The sequence below is a fragment of the Grampus griseus genome (assembly GCF_964374135.1).
Source record: "Grampus griseus genome assembly, chromosome: 9".
NCBI lineage: Eukaryota > Metazoa > Chordata > Mammalia > Artiodactyla > Delphinidae > Grampus > Grampus griseus.
Window position 1 is genome coordinate 50,599,969 of NC_139003.1, and position 24,038 is coordinate 50,624,006.

Genomic DNA, 24,038 nt, shown 5'->3' on the forward strand with positions numbered 1-24,038 from the left:
AGGCACATTGAGGAAATCAGAAGTGAACAGACACTTTAGAGCCTCAAGGTGTCTATTATCCAGTCCAGGGATGATAAAACCTCACATATACAATCATAAGCAGAAGGTGAGATGAAATACTGATGGAGTCTCTGGGATGAAATAGTACTTTCCTCTGAAGAAGGCTTCCTGGAGGAGGTGAAATTTTTAACTTGATGATTTTAACGATTCAGTAAAATCTTGACAAGCAAGACACTTTTTGAGGACTGGTTTTTTTGAGCTGAAATAAATGTGAGCAGAATTTTTGTGTGTGTGTGGCTTCCCATCACTTAATATTATGCATTCTCCATTTATTGTCTGGATGTAATTAAGTGACTGAATAATTGGTAATCATTGCTACAAAGAATCTCGTTTGACATTTTTACCTTTTTGAAAAAGTCCTCTAATTTAGGAGCTGAATCTAAGCTTTGGTTTTTCCATTGAAGAATTCAACTTTTACAACTCCAGATTTCAACCAGTGCTATGTTTGAGAACTCTGGGATGTACCTTAAGCCTCATTGAGAGTAAGGTGCAATCAGACATAAGGCAGATCTGTCAGGATGGTTATACAAAGTGTTCAGCCACTAAGGTAGGAAAATGGTCTTGCTACCAGGTGTTTTCCATATCTTGAACTTGAGGACAACACAGACACCGAGCCAGAGCACCCAGGACTCTCTGTGGTTCCATGCCCTCCCCTTTAGACCATCTGCTGCCTGGGACTTGGGTCTAATTGCTTCTGCTCCCAGGTTATTAAGGTCCATCTCCCAGCCCCTCTGGCCTCTGCCTGTACCACTTACTGCAGGCTGGAGATTTGACTAAGAGCAAGTTATTCAACATGAAATTTGGCCCAGATGACATGTTTGTCTCTTGAGATATCCGCACCCCAGTTTTCGTTGTAGCATTATCTGCAATAGCCACAACATGGAAACAATCCAAGTGCCCATTGGATGGGTGAATGGATAAAGAAAATGTAAGATGTATACGTATCCCCTGGAAATGTAAGATTCCATATATTCCATATATATACATATACACAATGGAATATTATTCAGCCATAAAAAAAGAAATCCTGCCTTTTGTGACAATATGGATGGATCTTGAGGATATTATGCTAAGTGAAACAAATCAGACAGAGAAAGATGAATACTGTATGTTCTCACTTATATTCAGATCTAAAGAAGCCAAACTCATAGAAGGAGAGAGTAGAATGGTGGCTACCAGGGGCAGAAGGTGGGGGAAATGGAGAGAATATTGGTCGAATGGTACAAATTTCCAGCTGTAAGATGAATAAGCTCTGGGGCTCTAATGTATAGCATGGTGACTATAATTAACAATGTTATATACTTGAAAGCTGGTAAGAGAGTAGATCTTAAATGTTATCATCACACACACAAAAAATAGTATATTCTGTGAGGGAATAGAGGTGTATCAAATCATCGCATTGTACATCTTAAACCTACATATGTTATTTGCCAGTAATATCTCAGTAAACCCGAGGAGGGGAAAGACATGTTTGTCAAAACGTAATTATCCTGTGTTGGAAAAGTTTTCTGTCTGATCTGGATGGTAGGTATAAGTATATAAATTCTTCAAGTTACAGTCTTAAGATTTGCGCATTCCATGTATGTTATATCCCAACAAAAAATGTAAAAATAATAATAAATAAAAACCAGCTGAAGTGTTGTCAGTTTTGGTCTATCTGGGGGTAATTTTGCAATGGTATGTGCATTTTCAAGCATTTAAAAATAAATTTTTAGTGTTTTTCTTTAGTATTCCTTTTAAAATTCTTTTCTAGTCGATTACTTGAAATAACCCAAATAGCTAACAGTGGAAGATTTATAGTAATAACTACTTGTACCTCAAAATTGCAAACAGCTTAGTAGAGCAATAATTGCACCCTCCCCTCACCAAAGTTTGTGAAACAAAAGAAAGGAGGAGAAAACAAAACTTCTGGGCAAAGAGGATGAAAATACTTGTTGCAGAACCACCTTTTTGATGCTTCAAGATTTCCAACATTTAAATACCTAGAATTTGGAGGCAGTGTGACTAAATCATCATTTTGACCAACGTATTGTGTTTACCAATTTGCATGCAGTCTCACACTTTTCAGCCAATTTTCCCAGCCACCCCTACCCCTCCTGCCCAGCCTCCATCCTGATGTATGTAGCTTTGGGTTCAAATTCAGACCGAAGTCTAGTGGTGAGTGAGAATTACTGATGATGTCAAAGGGAACAAAAATAGAACTTACAGGAAAGTCTTTACCTTTAGCTGTGGTTGTCAAGGTTCAAGCACCAAAAAAGACAGAGACATTCCCTTCTGAGAGAGAGCTTTTCAAAAACAACAACAACAAAAAATTTGATGCCACTAAATTATAGTATTAAATCTGTAACGTCAAAGAACCGTACATAAATTAAATTTGAGTTTCTTCTCCCCAACACACCCAGCCAGTCTCATCATCTTGGATGGATTGACTGATGGGATCGAGTGCTTCTTAACATTACTATTTTTTTTAAAGATAGCCATTGAGCCTGAACTCTTTTGTTGGAACAGGACAGCTGGGAAGTGGTGGAAGGACTGAGGGGAGAGATGAATTACACCCAGGAGCCACCAATTCAGAAAGGATTTTTGCTGAAAAAAAGGAAATGGCCCTTGAAAGGCTGGCACAAGGTAAGAACTGGTCTGGGACGCACCTTCGTTTGCACCTACACTCCCCACTCAGGACCCGGTTCTGAAGCACTTACATTTAATTTGAAGTTGAGCATGGAGACCAAGAGAAGGATGTTTAAATGGAATGTCTTTTTTTTTTTTTTTTATTGGCTGCGTTGGGGCTTCGTTGCTTCGCGCGGGCTTTCTCTAGTTGCGGCGAGCGAGGGCTACTCTGTTGCGGTGCGCGGGCTTCTCATTGCGGTGGCTTCTCTTGTTGCGGAGCACGGGCCCTAGGCGCGCGGGCTTAGTTGCTCTGTGGCATGTGGGATCTTCCCGGACCAGGGATCAAAACCGTGTCCCCCGCACTGGCAGGCGGATTCTTAACCACTGCACCACCAGGGAAGTCCTGGGAATGTCTTAATGAATTCTGCTTTATTCCCCACAGAGATTCTTCTATCTGGACAAAGGAATCTTGAAATATGCCAAGAACCAAAGTGATGTAAGTCGTCTTGTTAATGCAGTATGCTACTGAAGAATTCTGAAGGGCTAGTGGTTGTCAGCTCATGGATGAGATTGTGCATATTAGAGAACTGCATTTCCCTAAACTGGAGATCAGGGAGGGGTGGTGGTTCCCTCTCAGGGAACAGAGGTACCTGCTCCCCGCTGCCCTGCTCTGCGTTCTGGGTGGGCTCAGTTCACCCACCAAGTAGAGGTGCAGGAGCCCCTATCAACACCCTACTGGGTATCCAGGCATGGGTTCTGGTCTTAGGGTTGTGCTGTGGGGTTCTCTGGGTGGGGGAGACCTCTTCACAGTGAGCTAACAGGAACAAAACAGAGAGCGTGTCCCTCCCACTGTTATGGGGACTGAGGGGTTTAGTGGAGAAGGCCCTTGGTGAAGGTGACGGGAGGTTCCCCTGTGTGTGAACACCAGGCGGACAGCCCTTGAGGACTCGGAATGACTACTGGTCCTGCCCTCGTAGGGGTCCCTCTCTCACCCAGCACTTCTCCCGTCTTCCTCTCTTCGCCTCTCTCACGGTGCTCACCTTGTTGGGGCGAATACAGAAACGTGCCATAGTGCCTGACCCACAGTGGCCTGTATTAGCTTCCTTACTCCTTTTTTAATTTTTATTTTTAAATTTTTTTTTTGGTTTCTTCAGCTTTTAAAGAAATTTTAAAATTAATTTTTATTGGATTATAGTTGATTTATAATGTTGTGTTAGTTTCTGCTGTACAGCAAAGTGAATCAGTTATACATATATCCATTCTTTTTTAGATTCCATTCCCATACGGGTCATTACAGAGTATTGAGTAGAGTTCCCTGTGCTATACACTAGGTCCTTATTAGTTATCTATTTTATATAGTAGTGTGTATATGTCAATCCCAGGCTCCCAGTTTATCCCCCCCTTCCCCTTTGGTAACCATATTACTCAGCCATAAAAAAGAATGAAATAATGCGATTTGCAGCTACATGGATGGACCTAGAGATTGTCTTATTGAGTGAAGTAAGTCAGACAAAGACAACTATCATCTGATATCGCTTATATGTGGAATCTAAAAAATGGTACAAATGAACCTATTTACCAAACAGAAATGGAGTCACAGATGTAGAAAACAAACCTACTCCTCTTTTTAAGTCACTTCCAAATGAATTTAGACACCGGAAACTATTTCTGCAGGAGGCGGTGAAGTTAACAGGTGAATTCACTGTCATAGGAGTCATGGGGCTAACTTTTTAGTTTCCTCACCTCCTTGCTTCCTCACTTTGCAATGTGCAAACTGCTTGTTACTTAACCCTCTGTAATTCAGTCTCCCGTCTGTAAAAGGGGAGATGTTTCCTCCCTCACAGGTTAAATAGGATGATGTGTGTATAGCACCAAGCTCCGTGCTCGTTCACGCTAAGTACTGGAGAAGTGTAGTTATTATGTTTACTGTTAGTGGGTGTGGAAGGGGAGGGTAGAGGGAAAGAGTGTTAAGGATGTTCCGATGGTTTTTAACACCGTGGTTCTCAAGGGGCCCCCTTTGTGCCTCTGCAGATAGAGAGAGAGAAGCTGCATGGCTGCATTGATGTCGGGCTCTCGGTGATGTCTGTGAAGAAGTCGTCAAAGTGCATAGATCTAGACACCGAGGAGCACATTTATCATCTGAAGGTGACACTGCTTCCCAGATGCTGTCTCCTGTTGCACAGAGTTCCTTTATGTTGTGAAAGGATTGTCAGTTATAGTACCATTGGTGATGCCTTTTGAATTTCAAAACATCCAGCCAACATGTAGAAGATCTTCATTATGAAAGTATTTCTAAGGATATATCTATTGATATCTGGATGGGACAGTTCTTCATTGTGTAGGACTGTCTCTTACACTGCTGAACATTTAGCCTCATTGTCTCTTATGCCCTAAATCCCCCCCTCCCTTGTGATTGTGACATCAGTAACAAAAAAACAAAAAACAGAAAACTTTACGTTTCCAAATACAAACCCCCTTTACCCCCAGGCAGTACCATCTTTAGTGAAGAACCATTTACTATAGGTTAAAATGTTTCCTTGGGCTTCCCTGGTGGCACAGTGGTTGAGAATCTGCCTGCCAATGCAGGGGACATGGGTTCGAGCCCTGGTCTGGGAGGATCCCACATGCCACGGAGCAACTAGGCCCGTGAGCAACAACTACTGAGCCTGCGCGTCTGGAGCCTGTGCTCCGCAACGAGAGAGGCCGCGATAGTGAGAGGACCGCGCACCGCGATGAAGAGTGGCCCCCGCTGGCCGCAACTAGAGAAAGCCCTCACACAGAAATGAAGACCCAACACAGCAAAAATTAATTAATTAATTAATAAACTCCTACCCCCAACATCTTCTTAAAAAAAAAATGTTTCCTGAAATAAAATATGATCTTCAGTCTGAGAAGCCCCATCTTACAACTTCGACTAAATTTATAGGGATTCCATTAAAATTCTCATACCACAGTGATGTCAAAAATTTTTCCCCTAAAGGATGGGTCTCCAAATAGTATCTCTGAAAGCTGCTTAACTACCCTCTTCTGCCCCTTCTCCTGCAGGTGGTATAGATAGTTAAAAGCATGAAGCAAGAGCTTTGGAGATACAAATCTGGTTCAGATCTTGACTGCCTGGTTACTTACTAGCTTTCAGCCTTTGACAAATGATTTAATCTCTGAAAGTCTCAGTTTTCTCACCACCCTCCCACCCCGACAATGGGAGTTCCAGTGCTCGTCTTGTAGGGCTGCATGTAGAAAACTTGACGTAATGCCTGACCCACAGTAAGCTCAATATGTTTATGTATTATATATAACTATTAGGTGGTACCCGAGTGTTAGAAATTAATTGAGAAAATGTTAAGAGTCTTTTCTTACTTGGACAAATTACTTGGAATATTGGGAGTGGGGGCTGTGCTTTGGGAAAATAAAAGCATGAGATTATCAACTCCCCATTTTAATGTGTCCCTGTCCTCCCCATAGCACGTCGTGGTACTTGGGCAAATACATGCTTAGCACATACATGGGCTTGATTGCCGCCACAGCAAAGACGTCTCCAGCCCACCCTGTCGATGTGCCGAGGGTGAGAAGCCCTGCTGTACGCAATTACCTACAGCCACAGGCATAGGGGCTTAGGCTTGGGGAATAGTACATATTTGACTGTCCTGGGCAGTCAGTTAACATCTGGGAAATGAAGTACATTTCAAGAACATAATTTAAAGGAGACAAATAGATGTGAGTCTGTTTGTGTTGCTTCTACTTGTAAACGACACATCCAATAGCACCTGGAGGGGTTTTTAAGTCTCGTGTGTACTTCTAATCAACATAGCAAACATAAACGCCGACCAAACACTTCCTACGTGAAGGATGTTGCTGACGTTTATTTCCACATCCTTGCTCTCAGTAGCAGCATTAGTAAAGATTTTAACTGAATTGACCTGGATTTTTCTTCTTGGAAGTTAACCTACCATACATCCTTTTGAGGTCTTTTAAATTGCCACTTCATGAGTCTCTGTGTTCTCGTGTATAGATATCTATCATTTTTCGTTTTGAAAGCATTAATACACCATCATGCACACACAAATATTGGCTATTAAGAAATATCTATGGTGCATAGGTGCTTATTTTATTCTTTTTAGTACTTTTATGCACATTTGAAATACTTTATAATAAAAGTTACTAGATACAAACATTACTCTTCATAGAAGCTATACCTTGATAGTCACTCCTGGAGAGAATGGCTAAAAGTTTGTGTATGTGTGTTTGAAAAATCCTGGAAATCACTGATAAAACTTTATCAGATTTTTGTTTTCTAAGAGTGGGAGAAATGTTCTTTTAAGTAACCTTCACATTCATTAACATATATTCCTCAGCACCATATTCTTTGTCAGAGAAGATTAACAAGATTAAATATTTTAGGAAGAATTTATTAATTCATTCCAGTTCAGAGAAGATTGGTCTGAAAAGTCGGAATTATAAAAGAGTTTTTTTTTAAAATGCTGCTAATATTTTTAGTATGGTTAGTAGAAACTGGGACAAGAGAATTTGGAACCACTTTAAGAGATGGATAAATGTAAATTTCAGCTTATGTGTTCTTTAATATTTCCTAATAATAACATAACAATTGGAGTCTTTCATAGAATGCCTAAATGTAGAGTTTATGAAGACCATTTTTGCTCTCCATCTCCTTCTCCAGCTTGTTCTATAGACTACATAAATGTAAATGAAGTTAGTAAACTGGTATTTCCACATTTCTACACATGACAGCATGAAGAGGTGCTAGGAGTGACCTCAGTGTGATGACTAATTGTTCCTTAGAGTGACTGACATTCTCGTCTCCTTTCAACCCAACATAATCTAGGTGAAGTCAGAGGAAGTCTTTGATGAGTGGGTATCCAAACTTCGCCACCACAGAATATATCGTCAGAATGAAATCGCCATGTTTCCACACGAAGTTAATCACTTTTTCCCAGGATCTGCTGTCACAGACTCTGGTTCTGAGGTCTTGGACACCATTTCCAGTAGGAAGGTAATGATTTGCCGGTAATGAATCTGAAGGAAGGTGGCTTTGTGTGTGGGGGGAGTCTGATCTCGGGGGCCGTGTCTGAGGAATGAAGGGTTTGTGGGGAGGAGCAGGGTAAGCTTGAGCTGGGATTTCATTAGTCTGTGTGTCCACTCAGTCAGAACGAGGGCCAGAAGGGCATCTATTAATGCCGAGAGTGTAACTGGAGAACAGCATGTACGGAGGGATTTAATATCCCTGAAAGCTCCAGCTTTCTCTTGACCAGTTTGACTTCAGTTGGCTTTCTGCTTGTAACATACAAGAGGTGCACTTATAGTCATACAGAATTGCAAAATCTTTCCCACCATTTGTGTCATTATTTCAGTGTGGTTATCATTTGACAGGAAGAGAAATCAGGGGCCCGTAGCATGGTATGGCCACGCGGTTAATAGCTGGCGGTGTCAGGGTCTCCAGGGGAGTGCTTTGCTAGAAGCTTCTTCCTTATTATGGGCAGATGGCTTCCATTAGCTACAAGCCCACTTTATTATCCTTTACCCTAAAGTGTTCCCACCGAGCTCTGTTTTCATTTATAATGTGCTTTTGTCATCTGTGGAACAGCATAGCGGTATATCAAAGCAGAATTCGTTTCAAACCGGAAGCAATTTATCATTTTCTTGTGGTGGTGAGACTCGAGTTCCATTATGGTTACAGTCTTCAGAGGACATGGAAAAATGCTCTAAAGGTAAGAGTGACTCGAAACCTCTGTTTCTTTCTGTCAAAACCTCTGCTCTTAGATTACACTGGTTTGGTATTCAGACCCCAGATGCATTTGTATCCTCCCCCTTCACTGGTCTACATTCCCTGTCGTATTTTGCTTATGAAGTCTGCACTCGTGATCAACAAAAAGCACTTTCCTTTAGAGTTTTATGTCTTCCCCTGGGTGTGCATGGAGACAGGTTTCCTTTTCTGTTCTTTAAGCACTGATGCCTGATTTCCATATGGCCTACTAAATCACAGAATCCAGGGATGGGGTCTGCACAGTTCACTGTATTTTTTTAAGCGCCAAAAATGCATCTGATGCACATCCAAGAATTTAAATCACTGTTCCAGAGGCGAGTGGGTGAACCAAATGGAGATCCCCACCAAACGGGTGTTCTCTACCCTGGCTGCACGTTAGAATCGCCAAGAGAGCTTTTAAAATGCAGGATACGCATGCCCAGGCCCCTGTCCCAAAGAATCTTTTTAAATTAGTGTGGGATGGGGCCCTGGCATCACTAGTTTTCCTGCAGTTCCTCAAGTGATCCTGATAAGGAGCCAGGGTTGAGAACGCTTACCGTATGGAAGCTCTGTGTTCTCAACCTTAATTAGCTAAGAATCACTCAAGGAACTAAAAAAAAAAAAGTCACCAGTGGGATTGGGGGTGTTCTAATGTAATTGCCTGGGGATGGGACTTGGACGTAGGTGATTTTAAAAATTTCACCAGTTGATTTTTAAAGTGTAGCCACAATTGAGAACCACTATCAGAGAAAGATGCCTGAAAATTGCATTTTTGCCGGTTGAATGCAGATCTTATCACACCTGGAGCCATATAAGTGTTGCCCTCCCAATAAATGTGAGCTTCACTGAGTGACATTTTGGGACAGTACTCCCTGAAGTGTTTTCCCTGGACCAGCAGCATTGGCCTGGCCTGGGAACCTATCAGAAATACGAATTCTCAGCTTCAACTCAGAGAGACTGAATCAGAAACTGGGGGGTGGAGCCCAGCAATCTGATTGAACAAGTTCTCCAGGTGATTCTGATGATACCAAAGTTTGAGAGCCGCCGTCTTTAGGCTTTTGGACCTTGATTTCTCAGGAGAAACAGCCACCGTCATCCAGTGAACAGCACATTGAGGACTAGCTTTTGAGTTAGTGACCCAGGAACTGGACTGAGGATGCTCGTAGGTCAGTCTGTGGAGGACCATCATGGTCCTCTTGCAGGTCCATGATTGACAACGTTATCCTTAGAGACCAATACACCCTTCATTTAAATTTCATTCATTTAACTTGTGTTGGGTCCTTAGAATCGGATAGTGACAGCCTGTTCCTGAAAGATTAGAAGTAACAATGATGGTGCTGGTGATGATGATGGTGATGGTGATGGTGATGATGATGATGATGATGATGAAGACTGATTTATTTAGTGCTTACCATATGCTGGGTACTCTAAATGTACTCTGCATTTATCAACTCATTTTTAACTCAACTATCCTGTGAGATAGGTATATAATTACCCCCGGTTTCCAGATGAGGAAACTGAGACACAGAGAAGTTATGTTATTTGCCCAAGATTCACAGTTCGTAAAGTACATTCAAACTGCGGCAGTGTGGTCCTCCAGAGGTATGCCCTTAACCACAGTGGTCTACTGTCTCTCCTGTAAGAAGGGAGTGAAGTTTCCTATCCTTATGAGATGTAAAAGCAAATAGAGATAAATGAGAAAAGTAGCTGGCACTAGCAGAGGGAAGCTGGAATGCAAGATAAGGGTGTTTGACTCCTCCTCTTGCTTTTCTCCCACAGAACTGGCAAACTGTCATGACTGCCTGGTGGAGATGAGCCAGCTTCTGCAAAGTATGGACGTCCTGCATCGGACATATTCGGCTCCGGCTATCAATGTCATCCAGGTTAGCCAGATCCCGCTTCTGTTTCATTCTGGCACTCTTCCGCTTTCCTCTCTCCTCCCAGCCTTTCACTAACAGGGAAATTGTCTTGTTGGTTGCTTCAGCCAGATTGAAGGGGATGGAGGTGGTCTCTTTGGTGTGTGTCTTTCCCTATGGGTTTGGTAGACCTTACTGTTTGTGCTCTCTTTCCTGTTTTGAAACAAAGGGTGGATCTTTTGAAAGTCCCAAAAAGGAAAAAAGGTCACATAGGAGATGGCGGTCCAGAGCTGTTGGCAAAGACGCTAAAGGAACGCTGCAGGTAACCCTTGCTTCCCTCCCCAGGCTGGTTTCCTCATGGACATATGCTGGGGACTCCTTGGACTCAAAGAGAAGAATAGACAAGTGAATATTCTGTAGTTATTCTCTCAAATACCCTGTGCAGAGAGAGGAATTCAGTCACTTAGATTTTCTGGAAGATTTTCTGAATACTAGAATAAGCATGTAATGAATATTGGGTAAAGGGTTTTGGTTTCCCCTTTTTTAATGCTTAGCCTGCCTGCTCTCTTCCCTGCTTCGGTGTGTGCCTTGATTTGTGGCTGCTGTGGTCGTGTGCTCTGACTCACCTCTTCTGCTGCAACTCAGTGGATTCATCATCCCTCTGAGCCCACTGACTGGAGCCTCTGGGAGCAGGACACTGTACAGACTTTCTCTTGCCTCTTGTCTCCAACCTTCCAATCCCCCATCAGAAGTTCACTGCATAACGCAGCCGCTGACTTTTCCCAATGCGCGGCTAAGCCAGAAGCCACGATTTGCAGCTCAGCCATTGCATATTAAATTGCAGCATTGTCAGGGTCAAAATAAATCAGAAACTTACAGAAACTTTTATACTCTTATATATTAATAACTCTGGTTCAAAGCACTTTATGGGTTGAACTTAAATACTTTGAAAGCAAAGAGTGATTTGTATATAAACATGTGAGAAGGAGGTTTGTTTCGTAAGAAGCACCAGGTGCAAGTAAAGAAAACATTTTTAAATCTACCCCATTAACTATTAGCAACCTAGATCCTGGGTGATTATTGCCAGGAGGAAAGAAATGAATTTAAACGAGAAACAGCCTGGCTGCTTTAGCTGTCATTTTCAACCTGTAGCTTTAATGCTGTGATCACCTCCAAAGGAAAATGTGATTTCTCACCCATTTTTATTTTGCAAGAAGCCAGTGAAAGTTTCTGTGACATGTGTTTTCCTATAAGTTATCACTCAATAGAAAGACTTTTCTATAGAATGTTCTTAGTACTTTCCAGTCCTAGAAACAAGTAAATATTCTAAGCAATTCGTATCTAAAAAGAAATATCTCCCTTTGGTGTCACTTCAGGTCCCCAAAACTTTTTCTGGCCCAGTAAGACTGCATTCCTCCAATCCTAATTTGTCAACACTAGATTTTGGAGAAGACAAAAATTATTCCAATGGCTCTGAAACCTCATCAGAGTTTTCTAAAATGCAAGAAGATCTGTGTCATATTGCCCATAAAGGTAAATGAGTTTTCTTTCTTCCTAATGTGTTTGATGAAAATGTTAAATGTTCATCTGAATGTGGGATGTCCTTGGAGAGGGGAATCTTAGTTGGTTTGTTTTCTGCTCTATTAGGATTTCAGGCAATCTAATTTTTATTTTATTTCCCTGGTAGTACAGAGTGTATTGGCAAGAAGTTTCTTTTTAACTCTGTAGGGGGGAAGGTGAGAGCCTTAAGTATACTTTAAAGGCTGAGCAATTTATATGCTGCTGATGAGAGTGTAAATTGGTACTGCTCTGGAGGGCATGTGACATCATGTTTCAAGTTTTAAAAAAGTCTGCCTATCCAGCAATTCCACTTTGAAGAATTCATTCATAGGAATTAATTTTAAAATTATCCAAAGATATCCATCATAGCAGTGTTTATCATATCAGAAATTAGAAATAGATTTTCACCATCATTAGGAAAATGCAAATCAAAAGCATGGTGAGACATTACCATGCACCTAATAGAAAAGCTAAATTTAGAAAAAAAACCTGACAGCTGGTAAGGATCCAGAGAAACTGGATCTCTCATCCATTGCTGGTGGCAATGCAAGATGGTACAGCCACTCTGGACAAGTGTTTGGCAGTTTTATATAAAACCAAACATGTACTTACCATACAACCCAACATTCACATTCCTGGGCATTTATCCCAGAGAAATGTAAACTTAAGTCCACACAAAATCCTATACACAACTGTTCAGAGCAGGTTTATTTGTATCAGCCAAAGACTGGAACAACCCAAATGTCCTTCAGCAGATGAATGGTGAAACAAAAGGTGGTACATCCATGCAGTGGAACACTACTCAGCAGTAAAAAGGAATGAACTGTGGATACACGCCACAGTGGAGGGGATCTCAAGGGCATCATGTTGACCTAAAATAGCCAATCTCAAAAGGTGTCATAGTGTATGATTGAACTTATTAACACTTTTGTAGTGATACAAGCATAGAGATGGAGAAATGATTAGTGGCTGCCAGGGGTCAGGGACAAGGAGGAGGGCAAGTATGATTATGAAGGGGTAGTAAGAGGAATCCTGGTAGTGATGGAAAGCTCTATATCCTGATTCTAGTGGTGGGTCCCCGAATCTAGACATACAATAAAATTGCATTGACCATCATACGTGTACACATATTCACAAGTGAGAGCCTGTCAAACCGGTGAAATCTGAGTAAGAGCTGTAGGTTATACCAATGTTAATTTCCCAGGTTTGATGTTGTACCAAAGTTATGTAAGATGTTACCACCATGGGAAACTGGATGTAGGGCACCCAGGGGTTCTCTGTACTGTTCTTGTAACTTCCTGTGAGTCTATAAAAATTTCACAATAGAAAGTTTAAAAAAAAATTAGAAATAACCTAAATGCCTGAGAGTAGAGGGATTGGATTTTTAAAATGCAATGTAATCATATACTAGAATACTCAACAGCTACAATAATAATATCTACCTTATGTCGAACACAGTGTCATGTCAGGTATTTGCTAATAAGCACTTAACATGCAGTATTTCATTGAATTCTAGCAGCAACCCGCAGAGTGTGTATGACTGTAACCTCTTATCTGAGCACATGTAAGAAACCTGAGGCTTAGAGAAGCCAAAGAACTTCGTGAGGGTCCCATGGTAGAAAGTAGCCAACCTGAGACTTGAATTCTAACCTGCCTGACCCCAGAGTCTGTGCTCCTCACCTGGTGTCTCACTGCCCTCACAGATGGGGTAGCCAGGGTTATTTTTATTTTTATAGGTATTGGAAGATTGACACAACATATTGAGCAAAAAATATAAGGTATGATCCCATTTTTTTTTTTGGAAAAAATAAAGTATATAAATCTGGCATATATAGGCATATTAAAAAAGTCTGAGAGGATACATACCAGCATTTTAGTGACGGAGACTGGGAGTACTTATTCTGCTTTTTAAAAAAAATTATCATAGATTTATCACTTTTTAAAGGAGAAGATGAGTTAAAATTTTTTTTTTTTTGCGGTACGCGGGCCTCACTGTTGTGGCCTCTCCCGTTGCGGAGCACAGGCTCCGGACACGCAGGCTCAGCGGCCATGGCTCACGGGCCCAGCCGCTCCGCGGCATGTGGGATCTTCCCGGACCGGGGCACGAACTCACGTCCTCTGCATCAGCAGGCGGACTCTCAACCACTGCGCCACCAGGGAAGCCCGAGTTAAAATTTTTTAAATGGGAGGGCAGTACTTGAAGTGGGAGGAGAGAAGATGTTTCCTATTTTGCTTTTCTCTCATCACCCTGTATTTTTCTTCCTTTACATCACTGATTCCTTTGGCTCTTTTCCCTTACCCTACAAACTTAAAATAAAACACGTTGGTTATGAGGAAACTATTTTATGCTCTTTACAGATTCTTACCTCAAACTCTTGTCCAAGTGACCATTAGAACCTTGTCCATGTTTGGCAGTACAACTTATCTGTAAAATGGGAAGAATTACCTGCCCCACCCCTTTAAAGATCTTCACACACCCCAGTATGGTTCTCTAGTATTAAAGGACCACTTGTAATTAGGTTGTTTCATTTTAGGTTTTGTGGGAGGAAATTCCTATACAGTGCCATTACTTTTTAATAATATGCACTGTCTCTTTAAAAATGAGAAGATAGTGCCTCCCTGCGGAAGGGAGCTATCCTGATTTTACCTGCCTTGAAGAAGCTGCTTCCTCAGAAGGACAGAGTTTGCTCTATTGAGTTGATCCCCTGACCCTGTCCTCCTGCAGAGGGCCTGACATTGTGCAAGGTTTATAATGGGCCTCAGCCAGCTGTTCTGTCTTTTGGGCTTTGTGAAAACCAGCTGGCTGCAGGGCTGCCACATACCTAGACTAGGTCAAGGTTTGTGCTCCGAGAAAAGTCCAGGAACACCTATTCAACTATAGCCCACGCCCCACGGGCTTGCGAACAGTGAATTCCACAGGGAGCCCAGCAAGCTTTGTTTCATTCCTGTGGTTTTAGAGCGTAATTGCAGAGACTGAAAGATCTCGGGGAGTCCCTTTTACAGAGGCTGTAATTCAGAGGCCTCATGAAGTGAAGACAGTTCTCAGGTTCTCCCTGTGTCCTGTGACCTTGCCCGCTTTCTCACTTCCATTCAAACTTTTGAAGCATCTTGTCTTTTCTTCCTTTGTAAGCCTGATTTTGTTACTGACAGTTTTTACTGTACTTTCTTAACTGCATCACTAATCTGTTGACCATGACTTCAGAGCAGCTGAGCTCAAGGCAAGAATTCCATTGTTGTTGTAAATAGTCTTATATTACCTACTTTTTTTCAGCTTGTTAAATGCATCTGAATTCTCCCTGTCTCATAGAAGTTGGATCAAATGGTAGGCAACTAATATACACCCATCCTAAAAAGTCTTTGTTGTGTATATTAGACCATAAATTTGATTTTTATGGTGTATCATTGAACTAATTCTCATTGGTTCATGTGTTTGGCTTTGTGTCTATGTTGACGTATATATAAGCAAACAGAGAACAAAATGTACTAAAGTCTAAAAGTCATAAGTAATTTGCCTTACATATATTAGCTTTTACATATCCCAAAATGTATTTCATGGAACACTTTGCCCATATAACACTTTAAAAAACAGAAGAATTCCACGATTTAAAATGTTTGGAAAACACTGCTGACTACAGTCTGCTTTGCATTTACACAAGAAGCAGTAAATATTAAAGGCCCAAGAGAAGTCCTGCAGCAGAGAAGCCTGTTAGCTTTGTTTAACTTAATGATTTTCAAATTTTCAACGTTGTTAGGGAAAATCTCCTCCCTCTTCCCCAAACTGCTGTCAGCTATTATCGCTCTGGAACTAAAGTTCCTGGAAACATATGTCAGCAAACATTGTAAATAATAAGCCTTTTTGGAGCTAACCCTCTATACAAGCTAAGTCAGAAAACTGGCCTTCAACTAGGCCACCTCTGTTATGACTAGCTGTGGGACTTTCACCTCATTGATTAACTTCTCTGGGCCTCAGCTGCCTCATTTGTTAAATGTCTTAAAGTAGTTGTCCTGACTCTTTGGCCTCTCAAATTCTGTAATTATCTTCTATGATTAATTGTTTTCCACTGAACAGAAATCATGCTGCTGCTTCTTGTTACAAGGAGATTTTGTGAGAGAGTGTTCTATTAGTAATACAAGCAAAAATTACCATATTTGATGAGCAGATTTAGGATGGGAAAGCAAGGACTAGTATAGGACTGGGGTCAGGGTACTCCAGATAGAAGTGGATATTCACATTCTGCCTTGGAAGGGAAAAAAGTGAGGTTTTAGGGATACATCTCCTGCAACCTGTGGAAAATCTTTGCAGTGAGAGAAATCTTCATTTACAAATAGTAATAGTAATAGTAATCTTCTAGTTTGGTTGAATGCTAACCTTGTTTTACTGCAGGCCATCTGAAAGCCAAGGGAATTGATTTGGTAAAGTGGCAGCCAGCTGAGTGCCATGTCTGTTTAATTTAGAGCAATAAACATGACAATGAAAAAAATTTTTTTGTAACTGTGTCAAGTGGCAGATGTTAACTATACTTATTGTGGTGTTCACTTCCAAATGTATACAAGTATTGAATCACTATGTTGTATACCTGAAACCAGTATAATGTTGTATGTCAGTTATACCTCAATTAAGAAAAGAATTGTAGTAAGATACTAAGTAAACTTACCAAAAAATGACAGTGACGAGCTGTTCCCCCAGGGACCCACTCAGATGGGCATGGGTATCCTGTGGAGTTGCAAGGGGTAGGGGTGCCTATCTAAAAGGACCTAAGATGCAGTGAGTGAGTTAACTGCAGGGCTTGTTGCTTTCTGGGTGAGAGCTTCCACTGCTTCTACTGCTCCGTAGATTCTGGTCAATCTCTCATTCATAGAACTTCTACCCTGTGCATTTATTTATAAAATGATGTTCCAGCAAGAGACTCAAGTATCCTAAAACTGCTGCCCATATTTCAAAAGACTGCAGCCATCACCACTTTCAGCCTCATATGTTTCTTTCATCACCACCACTATTATTATTGCAGTAGCATTTATTATATGCGATGCATTGGGTTAAGTGCTTTACCTACATTATCTGATTTAATCCCCATAATGATCTTATGAAGTAAATGCTATTATTATCCCTATTTACAAGTGAGGAAACTGGGGTCCAGGTGCATAATATACCTGTCCGAAGTCCTGCAGTGAGTAAGTGATGGAGCTGGGAAGAACCCAGGGCTGATGTGGGAACTCACACTATTGGTGGCTCTGTTGTGCTGCCTGTTATTGTGCTCAACTGAATTGTTTAAATCAAAGAGCTAAGCATGTTCCATAGACACTATTAGAAAATTCAGTACCTATTGACCCTTGACCCCTGTCTTCTGTCAACAGAAGCACCATAATTTGTGTGTGCATTTAAACAAATTGCTTATTTGTCCTGTGATTTTGTGAAGATGCTCTAAGTCTGTGGCTTAACACCACAACCTCAGACAATTTAGGGACAGCCTATCGAGAGAGGTTCAGTTGTCTGCGTGGCTGTGGAATGAAGGGAGTAATTCAGTCATGCATATTTAGTTTCTGTGATACTGAATCGGCCACTCTGGAATAACAGTACCTCAAAAAGTGCAGCACCAGGCAGTTCAGTCTTATGGCAGGCCATTGGAGTAGAAGTATGTCTCAGCCTCTTCCTTCTTCCTGCCTTTCTAAAACAAAATAGAATAAAGGAGATTGGAAATATTCACACGTGATTTCCATGATCAATTCGGATGACAATTGCCTTTTCCCTAGGAGGTAACTTGTACATTATGTGATCAAAACTTGGTGAACTTTTTGCTGTACCTAATAACGGTTTTTAAAACTTCAGTTCAGGCATCTGAGTGCCTAATAACACTGAGCTCTCATTGTACCTGAACACCCACTAAAGTGAACCAATTGTGGAATGCCACGTTGAGAGGTGGGGAATTCTGGGTCAGGCAGCTGGAAGGACTAACAAGGAAGAGGGTAGGTAACACCTTTTTGGAAATAATTTTAAACTTATAGACAAGTTGCAAGAATAATACAAAGAACTCTCATATGTCTTTTATCCAAATTCACCATTTTTAATATTGTGCTGCATTTATCTCTTTCTACACACACACACAGAGACATATATATATATATACACACACACACACATATGCAGATGTGTGTGCATTTATTTTTTCTCATCCATGTGAAAATAGGAATCAAACATCATGTCTTTTTTTATGCCTTTATGCTATATGTATATTTCCTAAGAATAGGGGTATTCCGTTACTTAACCACAGTTTAGTTATGAAATCCAGGAATTTTAGCATTGAAACAGTACTTTTACCTATTCTGCCTTCCATATTCAAATGTTGTCAATATCCAAATAACATCCCTTAATAGCTCTTTTCCCCTTCAGTACAGGCTCTAGTCTGTGGTCATAGAGTGCATTTAGTTATCATGCCTCTTTAGTCTCCTATAATTAGGAGCAGTTCCTGAGTCTGTCTTTCTCTCTGATGAAATTGACACTTTTGAAGAATACAGGCCAATTTGAAAAAATAGGATGGTCCTGATTTTGGGGTTGTCTGATGTTTCCTCCTGAGCAGATTCAGATGGCCTATCTCTGGCTTGTGTACAACAAAAACAATAGTGTGTCTTTTTTAGGGTATCACACAAAGTCCCAAGGTACACGAAGTCCATCTGACTCTCACTAGTGATTAATTTTGGACACCTAGTTAAGGTGCTGTCTAGTTTCTCCTCTGCATCGTTACCATTTTCCTTCTGACAACCAATAAGTTCTGTTTTCAAACATTTCCAGTCTTTGGAGATACAAACAAAACTAAATGTTGATAATTGAGAAGTATAGTCCTTTCAAGTGTCAAAATGGTGACAGCTCATAAAATCATGGAATTTTATAGTGGATAGGGACTTCGGAATTGACAAATAATGTGTGATTTTCAAATTTTTAATAGATCTTATTCTTTAGAGTAGTTTTAGGTTCATAGCAAATTGAACAAGAAGTAGAGTGTTCCCATACCCACTCCCCCATACATATATACATAACCTCCCCCGCTATCAGCATCCCACCAGAGTGGTCCATTTGTTAACCATCAATAAACCTACATTGAAACATCATTATCACCCTGAGTCCATGGTTTACATTAGGGTTCACTCTTGGTATTACATTTCAGATGTATTTTTTAAAGTCAATTAGGTGCACATTTGCTGGACGCAAAATATTCATGGCTGTTACTTTTCTAAGTTCTTTTATAAGAAATACATCTCTCTATATCTTGTTTTTAATTATGACTCTTTTATTCCTTTTTATAATGATTATATCTTTATAGTCTACTTCACTTTAAGGTCAGCTTTTAACACCATATCAACGGAGAGAGAGAAACTGAAGCAGCTGATGGAGCAGGATGTCTCTGTCTCCCCCTCTGCCCAGGTCCTTGGTCTGAAGCACGCCCTGTCATCTGTAAGTTACACGTCTGTGTCATGGAAATGCCTGACAGTGTGTCCAGGCTCATGAACATTTTATATTTTCCATTGCCATGGTTATGTTGAAAATTCATGATTTCCAAGGTTGTGTTGAAAATTCATGAGAAAACCAAACACATTATCCAAATTACATTCTAACCTTTCATCAGATCTGCTTGTTCTCAACACCAAAGCTGAGCCTACTCGAAATCTTAGTAGCTAGTATTTCACTGAGCATTAGATACTCTGTTTGGTTTCCTCCTATTTATCTTGAGTTTTCTGTTTCTGTAAAGCTTTTGTTATATGTTTTTGTTTTAAATTTATTTATTTTTGGCTGCGTTGGGTCTTTGTTGCTGCGCGGGCTTCTCTCCAGTTGGGGCGAGCGGGGGCTACTCTTCGTTGCGGTGCGTGGGCTTCCCATTGCGGTGGCTTCTCTTGTTGCGGAGCACGAGCTCTAGGCGCACGGGCTTCAGTAATTGTGGCTTGCGGGCTCTAGAGCACAGGCTCAGCAGCTGTGGCACAGGGCTTAGTTGCTCTGCGGCACGTGGGATCTTCCCGGACCAGGGCTTGAACCCATCTCCCCTGCATTGGCAGGTGGATTCTTACCCACTGTGCCACTAGGGAAGCTCTCGTTATATGGTTGTCTTGACATTTGTTTGTTAATGCTTACGAAGTCTGACAGTCTGCAGATTTCCATACCTAAGACTTCACAGGCTTAGATTGACTTTCCGTATTGACAGGTACAGGCAACAGAGTGAAATTTTGAATTCACACTCTTCTCTGCTGCCCAGCATTGATCCTATCTACCTGTTTATACCACATCTCTTTCAAAGACAAAAAAGTGATTTGATTTGATAGTACAAACGTTCAGCTCCCACCTGCTCCCCCCATGGGCACAAAGAGATGTCATAAGGAGTGTCAGGCAATCATTGTGCCTTCATAACAACAGAAAAAATCACTGCCAAGCCCCAGATGTTTTTCAGTAAGCCGTCCTGTCATTCACTCTCTCTCCTTTTTTTTCATCGATTCCAGTTTATTCCTCAGAAGAGCTGGACTCCATTGAAGTGCAGTATCCTAGAACTCTGTTTTGAATAGCTGACAATGTCTGGCTATTATCTCTGTATCTATAAAAAATCTGGAGAACTTTTAAAAGAACATACTTATTTGCTCCTACTCTTTGCTTGTATGTGGAACACTTATTGTGAAAAGGGGGAGAGTGCGTGCACACATGTGAAATTACCATCTGAAGCAATACTGAACTTTCTATGTAGGGTCAGGTAGGGGAGATGAATTTTAGGATTTTGTTTTCAGAAGCCAATTCAGGCAGTGAGAGAACTAGAAAATACCCACCCATGTTTTCTACTCATCATATTACTGAGAAAAGTAAAGCAGTGCTTTTGGTGTAACGTTAATGGTAAATACATTACCAGTGGTACGTACTGTCATTGTAAGATACTTAAGGAATATTGGCTCAGTTGAATATTTCCAGTAGGTTATCTTTGAACGAAATAAAAAATAACATAGATTTACTCCATGTTTAGAGTCTTAATGTTGTAGACCCAGAGATAGAAACGCCCCTTTTGGATTGTAGTGGACAGCCAGCCACACACTGGGTGCTGCTTTGGTTTGAGGGAAGCAGGGTGGTTTTTTTCTTTTTCTTTTTTTAAGTTTATTTTTTAGTGGTAAAAGCATTTCTTATTGTTCCCAGTAGGGTGGCCTTTAGTGCACTTAGAAGGTACCTCTGATGGGCTCCCCAAAGTCCTTTTCACTGTCGTCTTCCTGTCCCCTGCCCTCCTCCTGTGGAGGTCTGGCCTCATTTTGTTAATCTGCTGGTCTGGTAGAGGCCATGAGACCCACCTGGCCATGATATCCTAGTCCAGAGTCACTACCTTCTCTAAGGAGTTCTCCCTCACCCATGGTAAGGATTTTGGAAACTTAAGATAAAACAGAATGATCCTTTCCTTTTTGTCTTGGATTCCTGATTAAATTCAAGACTTGTTTTTTAAAAATAAGAATTTTAGAGTTATCTCAGGGCTATCAGAATGAATATGTTTGTGCTGTATGTGCAATCTTTGTGTTTTTCTTTCTTCTGCCTGTGGCTTACAAAGGAAAGAGAAGCTACTAAAATAGCACATTTTTCAGACCATATGGAGATTCTAGCCAGTGGTATAGATTCTAGCCACTTACACTAAGACGCCAGCAACATATTGGCCAAAGTGAATGCCCGGTAGAGGTTATTAGATGTAGTTGTGTGATTTAAGAAACATTTACTCAGTGTTTCCTAAATGACCCTTGAGAATTTCCCGATAACCCTTTCCATCTGTGAGTACTAAAAAATAAAGCCAAAATTCTTGTTTGAGATCCAGGCAGTGGGTAAATATAGACATCATTCTATGCTCTCAGCAGCTAGACCCTGTGGGCCCTGATGGATGGGAAAGGCTCTGAGCTTCTCAAAAGAGAGTCAGGAAGACAGACAGACAGGATGGATCTGTGTACAAGCACCTGGGGAGCTGACTGTGGGAGTGTGTATGGGTGAATCAGATGAAGTTGTCCCTTTCTAAAAACAGATCATCTGGAGAACAGTTGGTCACAGGGGATACCAGCATGAAAGAAACACCTTCCTTTACTCTCCTAGTTGGGAGGATGGGCTAGGGAATCACACCTGTCCAGGGAGAAATAAGAGATCTGGGTGGGCTGACATGAGCTCACATCTCACAGCCCCCTTCCCAGGGCCCTGGTCCTTAGCCCTTACCCAGGTAAGTAAGCTCTTTTTTTTTTTTTTTTAATAAACTATCTTAGTCATGAAGAATGAATATAAAGCAATGAATACCTATATTGTAAAACAGTAAAATTAATCCTCCACAAAATCTTCTCAGCACACTTCCTAAGATCCAATTCAACTAGTGTGATAATTAAATAACATTAAAATATGTCCAATCGTAAGGGGTAAGAGCAGCATTTTTACTGAAGATGAGAGAGAGAAGCTTGGGATCTTTAGAGGGAGGTAGTCAGAGTCTAAAGGCAGCTCGGAAGGAGGAGGGGCCGAGAAACCTCGAGTAATAAAAGCTGTAGGTGTTTGTGATTTCCTTCTCCACCGAAAGGAAAGCCTTACTAACCCTACTTCCATCCCTGGAAATGAGATTCGAGGAGGGCCTCCGTTTCCAGTGTTTAATATCTTGTATCTGCCAGGCATCTCAGGGGTATCCTGTTGGATAACATTCAAGAAAAATAGTCGAGGAAGTGCCCCCGAGGGCTCCGCCACACTGGGCCCGCTGCTGTGCTTTTCTGAAACATCCATTTATTAACGGAGCCCCACTATTTTTAACGTGTTCCAGGCCCTAGCACAAAACACAGATCTTAAAGAACGCTTATGCAGAATCCATGCTGAGTCTCTGCTCCTCGACCGCCCAGTTGCTGCCAAGTCGGGTGATCGTCTGGCAGAGGTGGGTAATGTCGCCGCGCCTTGTCCCCGCAGGCCTCCCTGCTGCCCCTGGGAGTTGTGCTTCCCTCACCACGGGCAGCTGAGGATTCCAAGGCTTCCTTGAAAGTATGCTGCTAGCTGCATTTCTAAACTGCTTTTTCCCCCTGGAACTCTTCCTCCCTTTGTACTTCTTTACCCCATTTTCCTCCTAAGGATCACCCTTTTCTCTTGATATTACTGGAGTGGGGACTGTGCAGAGACAAATGTTTTCTCCTGTTACTTCTGAAAAAACCCTCACTTTCTCCAACCTATAGCATCCCAGTTCCCAGCCAGCTTCTTTTGCTCCCTCTCTGAGAACAACTGTCCTATTTCTATGTGGCTGTTTCCTTCTCCCTTTCCTGTGATTACCCTCAGAGGGGGAGAATTATTACAGTTGAGTGTCTTGGTCAGTTCATAGTATGTTAAAAATGTCTGTTCTCAAGACTTGGGATGTTTATCCAAAATATTCTTTGACTGTGTTTAAAATGAGGAAGTTCAGAAAAATACAAGTGGATTACTTGAAAAAATCAGTAGAAAAGGGTAATGAAGGTCAAAATTGTTTTTAGCAATCTCTTACGTTTGTATGCCTGCCTCAATTGTGCTAAATTTTTCATTAACAAATGTACTAGACTGAGTGCATTAAAAAAAAAAAAAGGAAGGTCAGGTACAAGAGGTGGGCATTGTAGATTTTTTAAAGGAGTTTCTAATGTTTAATCTTAATTCGTCGTCCTCCTTTTTCTGTCCCCAAAGAAAACAAAAGCCTGACACAATTCCTTTACTCCTTGGAAAGTTGTTGTGTCGGGCGACGGGAAGATTAGATGCTGGAATCAATCAGACTGAAAGGCCCAGGCATCCACCTTCATGTGAAGCACAGGCTGTGTCCTGAGCTGATGGGACCCTCTTCTGATGAGGGTGGTACCCTCTCTCCACAGGGCTGGAGGGCCTCTTATTACTTCTGAGATACATGTCAGTGGTTGACCATGAAATTCTGCATCTTCCCTGCCCCCAAGAGATCTTTTCAATCACCTTATTTATTTTTTAAATTTTTATTAGAGTTGATTTACAATGTTGTGTTAGTTTCAGGTGTACAGCAGAGTGAATCAGTTGTACATATACATCTATCCTTTAGCCCAGACCCAAACTGAATCCCCTGCAAGACTGAGCACCTAAACATTACCTAAAGGGGCCTTCATTTCAGGCCTGGGCAAAGAAACATGCTTACCAGGAGGGCTGTCTCTGAATCTGGTGATACAGGTTCGCTGTATCAGGGCTCAGTCACTGAGGCCAG

General features: G+C 41.3%; 1 protein-coding gene across 4 annotated transcripts in view; it reads left to right on the plus strand.

The window, feature by feature from the left end:
* Positions 1 to 24,038, plus strand: part of OSBPL3 (oxysterol binding protein like 3) — a gene marked incomplete at its 5' end in the record, with an annotated part of 87,283 nt that overhangs the window by 17,896 nt on the left and 45,349 nt on the right. The window contains 10 exons of one of the 4 annotated variants that reach the window (XM_082662097.1): positions 2,569 to 2,685; positions 3,110 to 3,163; positions 4,699 to 4,812; positions 7,508 to 7,675; positions 8,267 to 8,390; positions 10,205 to 10,308; positions 10,511 to 10,603; positions 11,658 to 11,814; positions 19,158 to 19,288; positions 22,626 to 22,733. In XM_082662097.1, coding sequence (XP_082518223.1) covers positions 2,569 to 2,685; positions 3,110 to 3,163; positions 4,699 to 4,812; positions 7,508 to 7,675; positions 8,267 to 8,390; positions 10,205 to 10,308; positions 10,511 to 10,603; positions 11,658 to 11,814; positions 19,158 to 19,288; positions 22,626 to 22,733 — 1,170 coding nt within the window. The remainder of the gene's footprint in view (positions 1 to 2,568; positions 2,686 to 3,109; positions 3,164 to 4,698; positions 4,813 to 7,507; positions 7,676 to 8,266; positions 8,391 to 10,204; positions 10,309 to 10,510; positions 10,604 to 11,657; positions 11,815 to 19,157; positions 19,289 to 22,625; positions 22,734 to 24,038) is intronic. The other 3 variants (XM_082662099.1, XM_082662098.1, XM_082662100.1) reach the window with 3 other exon arrangements.